General features: G+C 41.8%; 1 protein-coding gene and 1 non-coding gene across 2 annotated transcripts; one reads left to right on the top strand and one right to left on the bottom strand.

Annotated features, from left to right (window-relative positions):
* Positions 1 to 2,502: 2,502 nt before the first annotated feature.
* On the bottom strand, positions 2,503 to 5,149 carry arl4d (ADP-ribosylation factor-like 4D). Its single transcript, XM_056297063.1, has 2 exons — positions 5,011 to 5,149; positions 2,503 to 3,957 (listed from the first exon to the last, which is right to left on the bottom strand). The coding sequence occupies exon 2, from the start codon at positions 3,825 to 3,827 to the stop codon at positions 3,222 to 3,224; it is 606 nt and encodes a 201-aa protein (XP_056153038.1). The 5' UTR covers positions 3,828 to 3,957; positions 5,011 to 5,149; the 3' UTR covers positions 2,503 to 3,221.
* Positions 5,150 to 10,156: 5,007 nt separating this feature from the next.
* Positions 10,157 to 10,230, top strand: trnai-aau (transfer RNA isoleucine (anticodon AAU)). Its single transcript has one exon. It is a non-coding gene; the product is annotated as a tRNA-Ile (tRNA).
* Positions 10,231 to 11,414: the final 1,184 nt, after the last annotated feature.

Here is an 11,414-nt window from a genome sequence, read left to right as displayed (position 1 = left end):
CTCGGGAGAGTGGGGTAATTGGCCGGATACAGTTGGGGAGAAAAACGGGAGAAAAGTGTAAAGGCACCTTTGTCTGAGTGAAAGTGCTGATCTAGGATTAATAACAAGGTCATGTGATCCTAAGCCTTGCTACAACCTCAAAGTCAACCGTCCTGCCATTGTAGAAGTTGTAGGTGGCATCGTCGACTTTGGACGATGAGATTTTCCCAGAAATTCCGTTCTGTGCAGAAATCATGGCCAATCCTTCGCTAAGCCACGCCCCGAAACGCAGACTGGCCAGTCACAGCGCAGCATAGGACAAGAAGTCCGACACTGTCATGGCGGCGCTCCGTTGACTCCGATTCAAAAGTTTCAGCTTTTCCTCATTTTCGAGCTGTTTTTGTGGACTTTTAGCTAGTTATGGTTAAACGTTGTGCCCGTGGCACTTGTAACAGTGTCATTCGTCAACCCGGAGACGTTGGAAGGAGATGTACGTTTTCCCTTTCCAAAATCAAAATCAAACCCTGAAAAGTGTAGGCTGTGTGGATAAAGCTATGTGGACGTCTTCAAATCCAGTTGAACCCCTCAAGTATCAACGAGCACAGCTTTGTCTGCTCCAAGGTAATTAATTACTTTTATTAACCGTAAAATAATGTTAAAGCTTGACAGACTTAGCAACAGTAACTAAGGGGGGCGGGCCTTAGCGAAAGGTCAATTGTAATGATTATGTTTGCATATTGCCAGGGGGGCAAGCCCTGCATGATGCTGAGCTGTAGAAACTACAAACACCTTTTCCTAAAACTGACATATCCATACAGATGTGACCTTACAGTCACACACACACACACACACACACACACACACACACACACACACACACACACACATTTCTCATTATCATTCCTAGTAACGTTTTGATCCTTTTGAGGCCGTTAACAATCAGGTCACCACTAATTGATATAATTACAAAGCCAGCAGCTGGCGAACTAGAAAGTAGTAATCAAAGTAAATGGATTGATGTGGAGAATGGAGAAAGAAAGGAAAATAGTGTGTTTTCCATAGCCTCATTTGCTGACTCAGCCATTAACTGGGGCGGGGACGCGACAAAAGAGCTTGAGTCACGCTTCAGAATTTGGACCAAGCCAATCTCGAAATTGGAAAGGTCTATGTTTAACGTTTTAGTGACCTGAACCCTGACTTAAGTAAAAAAAAAATTGCATAAAATTGCATAAAATAAACGTGATAAAAGATTACATCATCTACTAATGAAAGACTTTCATTATACCTATAAGAGTCGTTTAGCGGCCTGTTTTCACACAAGCCACAGCTGTTTTTGTTGGTTTTGCACAGCGCTGCGTTGAAGCGTCATCGTAAAGCCCAAGTAACCTCATCATGTTTATAAATAGAAAGCGATGTTATCCGATTTACAAAGCCAGTCGTTACAACTCGACGCGTCCTCGGGTTGAAAACACTTAAGCTTAATTTTTCAGTCAAAATTTGGAAATTTGGATTGGAGTAAAATGGCATTTGACTCTTCTGTTTTGGTGCAATAGATAATAGTAGTTTGGCCTTCCTCCTCAATGTATCCGACCAATTACCCCACTCTTCCGAGCCGTCCCGGTCGCTGCAGCCCTCCCCTCTGCCATGCCGATCCGGGGAGGGATGCAGACTACCACATGCTTCCTCCGATACATGTGGAGTCGCCAGCCGCTTGTTTTCACCTGACAGTGAGGCGTTTCACGAGGGGGACGTAGCGCGTGGGAGAATCACGCTATTCCCCCCTGTCACCCCCCCCCCCGAACAGGCGCCCTCACCGACCAGAGGAGGCGCTAGTGCCGCGAACAGGACACATACCCACATCCGGCTTCCCACCCGCAGACACGGCCTGTAGGGACGCCCGACCAAGCCGGAGGTAACACGGGGGTTCGAATCAGCGATCCCCGTGTTGGTAGGCAACGGTCAATGGAATAGACCGCTACACTGCCCAGATGCCCGACAGTAGTATATTTAATGGTAGCGCCAAGTGTAAAACAAGGTTGTTCTGATCGTGTTCCTAATCTGTGTCAGCATCGTTAGATGGTAGTTTCTAGTGTCGTCAGTGGTAGTTTCTATGTATTTGATGGCTTTTGTGTGCCATCCAGAGAAAAAGTTCGATTTAGATGGAACATGATATCTTTTTTGGGGGGGGGGGTGTTATGTTGTTTTTGGAAGTTTAAGCACTGACCTGATAAATATGATGTTCTTGTTTTGTTTTTGCGTTCATAGTTTAGTAAAATAGATAACGTTTAGAAATGTGTGCACAGTTGTGAAAAACTGCAGGTGAGAAATGTTCTACTCATTTCTATTTGTAGGAGGTCAATATATATTTCTGCACCGATAAAAAAAAAAAACAATCTTGTGTGCTTGTGCTCGGCAATAAAAGGTATATGATCTCATAGTGCACACAAACGCCAGGGGAATCCTTTCATTTCAGTCCATGAAGTACAAAGACAGCGATGACTTTTCTATACAGTGCCTCGATTTATTAATTCTTTAATGATACAAAAATGTACAATTTGTATAAACACTATTGGTATTCCAACTAAAACTTAACCTCTGTGGTATGAGGGGAATGCACTTAGGATTACTGTTTCATGGCTATCAGAAATATCACTCGGTGCGCCATCATCACTGAACATCATCTCACCTCATACAGCTGCTTCAGGTCCCTCCATCAAGGATGCAACACAAAAATGTGGAGTTAATATTAAGAGGTTAACAATACATTGTGGGAACACAAGTGAGACCTACTTTGTGGCGCTGAATCTGTGGCAGCTAGTAAACAATCTTAGACATTTAGAGTTGTGGTCAGCTGTTTTTCTTCACCAATGACATGGAAGACAAGCTGTTCCCACTGTGGTGCTACATTTACCAGGGAAATGTCTTTTTAGTACTTTCAACAAACAGTCTTCCTTGAAACCAGTAGGAACATTTGTGTGGTAAAGAAAGTTCGCAAAATGATTGAAATTCGAATTATTGAAGTATCCTTTGAATCTTTAATTTCAAAAGGGCAGCAGCCCAACCACAGATCAAGGTACATGTCAATCGTGACGACAAAATCTATGTCTCCTGACTTTCTGAGGCCAGGTTGAATCGGTTCTTCTGTTGGCACAAAAAGCCTTTCCATTAAAGAGGATCTACAAGCTTATCAATATGAACAAATATCCCAAAGCTACACAGATACCGTAACGTAAATGAATGGTTCATCTCTTGCGGTTTTTGCTGTGCTTTACTATCTTCTTCCTCTTCAAGATCATCTCGTACAATTTCTCCAGGCCCAGCTGGAGTCCCTGGCCATCCACAGCACTGCAACTCTGGACATGGTACAGGGTGGATGCATTCAGTTCATGAACAGCCAGCAGCTTCTCCACTTCGCTGACAGACAGGGCAGAGTCCAGGTCCTGTTTGTTGGCCAAGATCAGGACAGGGACGCCCTGGTTCTCTGAGGTGCGGGTGATCTTGTGGAGCTCGACTTTGGCCTCCTCCATCCGCTCAAACTCAGTGGAGTCCACCACAAACACCATCCCATCTGTCCGTCGCGTGTAGGACTTCCATAGAGGACGCAGCTTGTCCTGGCCACCAACATCCCACACCTGGAAGTTTATTGCTCGGGAATTCCCGACAGCCATCTTGATCTTCTCTGTGTTGAAGCCCTTGGTAGGTATGGTCTTGACAAACTCCTTCAGTTTGAGTCTGTAGAGCAGGGATGTCTTTCCAGCCAAATCGAGGCCAATGACTACCACGTGCAGTGACTGGAAGTTTGGCAGGAATGGTGTGTTGGGGGCGATATCAGTCAGCTGGTTCCCCATGGTGCCAGCAGGCGTTTCTCACCCACTTAGGTGAGGTGGCTTGTTCTTGATTAAGTTTTTTTTCAGGAGTTTGGCATTTGCTCCCCTGCTTCACAGGTGGCAAGGGTCAGACTGCAGTGTGTCAGGAGACCTTATCGAAACACAAACATGACATCGGGTTAACATTTAACCACAAAACAATGGCTTTTTCAGGGAATCTCTGCCTGCAATCAATGTGCTATTTTGTAGTATCAAATTAGGAGTGACACCAATGTGACAAACACAGGAGAGAAATTGTTAATAGACGTGCTCATTGGCAAATATTGGGTGGAACGATAATGATTAAATCACAAACGCATTTTAATATTGTGGAAATTTCACCTGTATTTTTATGGCATGCAACTTTGCGATGCTAAATCATGAGCTTTAACAAGAATCCAAAATAATAATTATATTGTCTTTTTTTATCATAGGCCAAAAATGTGCAAAGAGGCTGTTTCTTAAAAAAAAACCGAGAGACTATAATTGGAGTACATGATCATAATTCCTTGATTTGGATGAATAAAACACGGTTTTGGTCTACAATCATTATAGAGCTCATAACAGCTAGAGGTTATTCAAGCTGCCTATTTGCACAGCCTAATCTTCTTAAGACTGCTAAACCCCAGTAGCTTTTCTCCGGGCAGATTGATTTCAAGTTTAATGCAATGCATGGATATGTATTCATCAGCACACTCTGCCAACAGTCTGTGGAGATAGCTGGGGCAGCACTAATCCCGTTGTGGTTGAGACGGTGATGTCCATCAAACAGTAAAGGAAACAGCTGCCTTAAGACATAATACAGCTTTCTCATCCTCAGCATCGAGAACATGTTACCGCACACCAAAATAAAATAAAAAAATAAATCAGTGAAGATGTGCTGAAACAACTTAAAGAGCAATAATTTATTTCAGAGAAACAATCGGATGCAAATAAATACACTGACCTGTTTTAGAATAAAAAAAAAACAACACAAGAATCAGGCAAACATACAATTTAAAAAAATATGCCAAAATAAACCAAAATAATAATACGAAATGCACCAATGAAAAAGTGCGATTTTAAAACTGAGCTAAGCAATGACGACCAGATTTACTCATGATTGAAAAATTAAAAAAAACACAAATCATCTCCCTGCTGGATATACGTTGAAAGTCGTCCATACCTTCTAGTTTTTGCCTCGAGTTAGCGTCCAACACATGATCCCGGTCCTACAAACAGGTCCATAAGTTGGCGAGTCAACATGAAATATGTTTATCCCAACAGGCGACGCTCCGCTGCCGGTCGCCTCTCTCACTGTGCGCAGAGCGGATGAGCCGCGGGGGGAAAAAAAGGAAAAAAACAAAACATGACGTCACATCCACCTAGCGGCTTATGCCGGTACAACATTAGACTGTGGTCAGGTGTGGGGGGGATAAAGAACAACCCGCTGTTTTCAAACCTGGGAAGTATTTCAATAATCTTTCAGTCCTTACTGGGTTTGCAATTTCCTAAACTTCAGCTCTGATTCTGGACTGAAAGCATATGTAAATATTAAACAAATACAACGCACTCTATTACACACACACATACACACACACAATACACACATGCACTATATTTGTGTTTTGTCCTAACATTGTATTTTTTAATTTTTTTATGAAAGAAAAATAATTACAAAACCATTATAATACAAATAACCACGCATCAGTAATCAATACAAATTCCATCGCAATCATACAAGAGTGACAATTTTACCATTATAACTGTAATTCTTCATGAAACGCAACAATAGACATACATTTTTTATATTAATGATACAACACTTAAGAGGGAATGATAATCAAATAAGATTACCGTAAAACATGGCTTTGATTTTTGAAATGTGGTTAAGGTATTTCCCCAGTAATATTGTAGGGTTGACAAATTTCTTCAACAAGATATCGTTGTAGTCAGAACAGTATACTTCTTTATTGCTGGGTTGAATTTTGTCACGCAAACAAATTCAGCCGGTTCATGTATTTTCCTGCATGACATGCCTCAACCCATGATAATAGTTACACATTGGCTCCACCCTGTGTTCACTCTCATAAAGAACTGACACCTCAGAATTACACACGTTGCTGCTTTTGTCCCACATGACCTCACATTATGATCATTTGATGTTATTATCATTCTGTGTCATGGCAGATCAGCAGCCACAGCATGACGATATGGGAAAGAGTAATAGAAGCTAGGTTAAGAGGAGAGGTGACGATTAGCGAGCAGCAGTACGGTTTCATTCCACGAAAGAGCACCACAGATGCGATGTTTGCTTTGAGAATGTTGATGGAGAAGTATAGAGAAGGCTACATTGTGTCTTTGTAGATTCAGAGAAAGCATATGACAGGGTGCCGAGAGAGGAGGTGTGGTATTGTATGAGGAAGTCGGAAGTTGCAGAGAAGTATGTAGGAGTGGGGAGGATATGTATGAGGGAAGTGTGACAATGGTGAGGTGTGCGGTTGGAATGACAGATGGGTTCAAGGTGGAGGTCGGATTACATCAAGGATCGGCTCTGAGCCCTTTCTTGTTTGCAATGGTGATGGACAGGTTGACGGACAAGATCAGGCAGGAGTATTCATGGACGATGATGTTCGTGGATGACATGGTGATCTGTAGCGAGAGTAATGTGCAGGTTGAGGAGAGCCTGGAGAGGTGGAGGTATGCACTGGAGAGAAGAGGAATGAAAGTCAGTAGGAGCAAGATGGAATACATATGCATGAATGAGAGGGAGGCCTGTGGAATGGTGAGGATGTAAGGAGTGGAGGTGACGAAGGCATATGAGTTTAAATACTTACAACTGTCCAAAGTAACGGAGAGTGCAGGAGAGAGGTGAAGAAGAGAGTGCAGGCAGGGTGGAGTGGGCGGAGAAGTTTGTCAGGAGTGATTTGTGACAGAAGGGTACCAGCAAGCATTAAAGGGAAAGTTTACAAGATGGTTGTGAGACCAGCTATGTTATATGGTTTGGAGACAGTGGCACTGATGAAAAGACAGGAGGTGGCAGAGTTGAAGATGCTAAGATTTTCACTGGGTGTGACGAAGAAGGACAGGATTAGGAACAATTATATTAGAGGGACCGCTCAAGTTGGACGGTTTGGAGACAAAGCAAGAGAGGCAAGATTGAAATGGCTTGGACATGTGTGGAGGAGAGATGCTGGGTATATTGGGAGAAGGATGCTGAATATGGAGCTGCCAGGGAAGAGGAAAAGAGGAAGGCCAAAGAGGAGGTTTATGGATGTGGTGAGAGAGGACAGGCAGGTGGCTGGTGTGACAGAGGAAGATGCAGAAGACAGGAAGAAATGGAAACGGATGATCCACTGTGGCAACCCCTAACAGGAGCAGCCAAAAGTAGTAGTGGTAGTAGATCATTGTGTCATGGCACAGTTCTTGAATTTTGGAGTTCAGTGACATCTCAAAATACAGGGCTCCTGTGGGTACTCACAGTTAAAAATAAATCAGCTGGAGGCAGGGCCTTTTCCTTCCTATCGGGCCTCGTTCTTGTGGAATAACCTGCCTGCTGCCATCAGACAATCAGTTTGTTGAGTCCTTTAAATCCAAACTTAAAAAGCCTCTTTTTGCCTTAGTCAACATTCAGTTGCTTTTAAGTTGAGTGCTTCACAACCTGTACTGCATGGCGGGTCGGTTTCTATCTCAATGAATTTACCAACCACTGTTCTGCCGACGAGAATACAGAGTATAGATTATTGACTATTGCAAACTGTTCTCTTCTCTCGCGTCTTTTTTCTCTCTTTGAATTAGGGATGGGTATCGTTAGGATTTTATCGATACTACTACTCTTATCGGTATTGCTTATCGGTTCGGTACTTTATCGATATTCTTATAGGTTCTTTTTGATTATTATGCAAGAAAAAAAGACACTTAATTAAGAACAGAATCGACATTGCTCTATTATTCTATTATATAACTTTATATAAATATAAACAAATATTATTTATTCAGCAGCAACAGCAGCAGCAATGTTTTAAATGCGTCTGAATTATAGACTTTATAATCAACATTCAACAACAACAAATAAGATAAAAAATAAAAGTAGATAAAGGAAAAAAAAACATATTAAAAATAAATTTTTACAGCAAAAGGCTAACGGAAGTTCAAACAAACAAGAACCTAGAACATTATCCTAACAGTTCTTCTGCAGAAAAATCAACATATCTGCCTTCTCCGGCAGGAGTCGTGATCTCTCCTGACTTATAGTGTCCCCGGCTATTAGCCTAGCTAACTCCGTATCTATGGCTTATATATTTGTAGCTAAACAATTAGCTAAGCAATTATATTTTATTTGTTGGCCTATTCGTAATAATTCGTTATTAGCCTAGCTAACTCCGTATCTATGGATACGGCTTACCTGCAGTGGACGTGGATGGAACACTACGAGCAAAGCAGTGGAAAACGCCGCATTTCTGCAGATTAATACCATGTTTCGACAAACGATGTTTCGACAGATTGCTTGTATTGCCACCCTTACTGGCAAATGATTTGTTGCACTTGTGGCAATGAGCGTTGTTGTCATCAACTTTTGAAAAATATACCCAAACTTTTGAACGTTTAGTTCTCTCCGCCATGATGAGCACTTGAGCAGAGCTGTCTGTGCGTGTGTCAGCGAGTGTGTGGAGCACAGCACAGCCCCGCCCCTCGCGCAGTAAGAGAGAGAGACAGAGAGATGGAGAAAACGGCAAACAAGATTATGTTCGCGACGTTTAAATTCGTCGAAAAACACAATTGCCACAATATAAATCTCACTCCATGATTTCTCGAGTACCTACCGACTACCGATAGCAGAACCGAAAACGTCGGATCTTAAAAATGCTCCGGTTTTTACTAATTTAGAACCGATTCCCATTTAGAACCGCGTTTCGGGGGGCATCCCAACTTTGAATGATGTCTTCTCCTTTCTCTTCTTCTGTGTATGTGAATGGTGTGATATGAGTCTCCCCTGTGTGCATGTGTAGTCTGTCATCCTCCCAGGTCTCCATGGTGATGGTGGTCACCACCTAGACACTGCTTGGCATCCTCATCACATTTTTATATATCTTATAATTCCATTATAATTCTGTTATCCTCTTTCAATGTTATATTCTGTAAATACACCAAACACTCCCAGTTGGGAGATGATCTTGCTGTCTGGAGAGGGTCCCTCCTCTGTCATATTCATGAAGCTGCTGACATTTTTGTTGTTGTTGTTCCAAACTATGAGGATCCAAATAGAATTGTTAGAAAGATAGGACACTAACAGTAATTTAACTAAAACTTTCTCTTCACAGGATAGTGTATGATGGCAAGCTTGCATTTGGACGCTCAGCACCGCCAAAGGGGGATGGACAGGCAAGTGTATTTTAACACTCATTGAAAAAAGTATACTCTTATAGTTCCATAAGAGGTAGACCTCAGCAAATACTGAAACTCTTCTACCTCTCTTTCTGTTGAACGGTCAATGGGAAAACAGAAAAAGTAAGGTAAATGCAGTTAGGGCAGCCAGAATAGTATTTATTTCAGTTGCTTTGTGGGCTATTTGCCTATATGCAACCGTTGATTAGGTAAAACTCAATATAATTAAGAAACCAGAATTAATTCTTAGTAATTTATTCAGGTAGTTCCCCCCACAAATTGTACTGCCTTAACCCCTAAATCTATACTCATGGTCGACATGCAGTAGAGATAACCGTAAAGAAAACAGACCTGTTGTTAAGCAAGAGAAACAACACGGTGAATAGTGTGAAGGAATATACACAATTGGGGATAAGTTGTGTGTACACTATGCTTCCTCTAAATATATAAAGATTGATCATATCCATCCATCCATTTTCCAAGCTGCTTATCCTAATCAGGGTCGCGGGGTGCTGGAGCCTATCCCAGCAGTCATTGGGTGGAACTCACTACACGGTGAGTTTGCATTCTGTAATAACTGTGGTGTAACTCATTATACAGGATTCCCCAAAAACAATGAGGCACGATGATTTGACTTCTTTTCTTTGAAATTAAACTTAAGTTTGTGATAGCATCAAGGGCAATGTCTTTGCGAAATTATCCTGGGAGAGCCATGGTTTGTTGTCATCAGCGCCTTTGTGTTATTGTTTTTTTTTAATTTCATCTGTGTTTTATCATCCATGCATGCAAATATATAAATCATCATTCATTCATATAAATCAAACTAAACTGAGTTAAACTTCTGCTTCATTTCATAAACTGTAAAGAATTCCATTGTAAAACAACAGTAAAAGACAGGCAGCAGAGATGGCAGCATTTTGTTATTTTACAGAGCATGTATTGTATATGGCCGGTTAGCTCAGTTGGTTAGAGCGTGGTGCTAATAACGCCAAGGTCGCGGGTTCGATCCCCGTACTGGCCAACTTTTGGGGGCTCAGTGGCACAACGTCTACACTACTCAGCACTTACGGCAGTGGTTCTCAAACTCTTCCTGGCATGCCCCCCTTTGGAAGAGGAAACATTTTCATGCCCCCGCCCCAACAAAATGGTGACAAAATGAGCCAAGTTTAACTTTACAAACGCAAATTCCCTTCAACTTTATCAAACCTCTTTTTGTGACATTTGTCACTAGATTGCTCCATCAGTCTGTGTGCTTTTTCAAAAATGGAGAAAAACGAAATAGAATTTAAAAATCACTTTGCTAGAACAGTAACAATAAAGTTCAATCTGTGCAACAACAAAAAAAAGAACAAATGCAGACATTTGGGAAAAACGATGAGCAAGTCAATTTGTGAGAACTTAAGTCTTATCACTGCATTAGTGGCCGCAATGAGCCCGTTTTGCACTGCACATCTTTTCAAAACGGGGTTGCAGACTTGATACTGCCACTCTAAAGTCATGCTCAATGTTGAGCTTAGATCTGTACTTTGTTTTAAGTGAGGCAACAGCAAAAAAGCCCATCTCACAGAGATGGGATGTGGTGAAGGGAAGCAGAATGCCCACAGCCCTCTGTCCTATGAGTGGATACACACACACTTCGAAACACTGAGAAACACTGACTTAGGGTCATAGCTTTGAGTCCTACCTGGGGCTGGCACTCTGGGAGAATTTCATGAACCCAGCTACTGAGGATGCACAAGCCAGTGCATTCTTTTTTATTTTTTTATCACTTTAGTTTTTATTGAAGTTTTTAGGTCAATACAAACATGGCATCCGTATTCAGAAGTAAACATTTAATTATCTACATTTACTTGTACACAAGCCCAACAGGGCAACTCAAAACAAACAAACAAAAAAACACACAAAAAAATGAACTACAAGAGCTTCCTGTGGGTCTAACTTTCCAGTCCTAAGTGTTGTCATGAATTATGTTGTCGCGTGTTTGCTCCTTAAACCATGTCCATTTCCTCCACTGGTCTTCCATCCAAGGTACTGTAAGTCTCAATCGATGAGTCAGTTTTTCCATTGTATGAATGTCCTCCACTATTTCCATCCATTGTCCTTGTGTGGGGGCGTCCACCTGGCACCATTTTCTTGTGATTGCCTTCTTAGCCGCAATCAGCAGTATCTTAACCAAACATCTATCACTTGGCCCTATATCGTCGT

This window comes from Lampris incognitus, chromosome 17 (genome assembly GCF_029633865.1).
Source record: "Lampris incognitus isolate fLamInc1 chromosome 17, fLamInc1.hap2, whole genome shotgun sequence".
Classification (NCBI taxonomy): domain Eukaryota; kingdom Metazoa; phylum Chordata; class Actinopteri; order Lampriformes; family Lampridae; genus Lampris; species Lampris incognitus.
Note: the sequence above shows the minus strand (reverse complement) of the source record. Positions and strands in the feature narration are given on the sequence as shown.

Excerpts from the sequence above, each read along its gene's own strand:
- arl4d (XM_056297063.1), bottom strand. The coding sequence starts at position 3,827 with ATGGGGAACCAGCTGACTGATATCGCCCCCAACACACCATTCCTGCCA.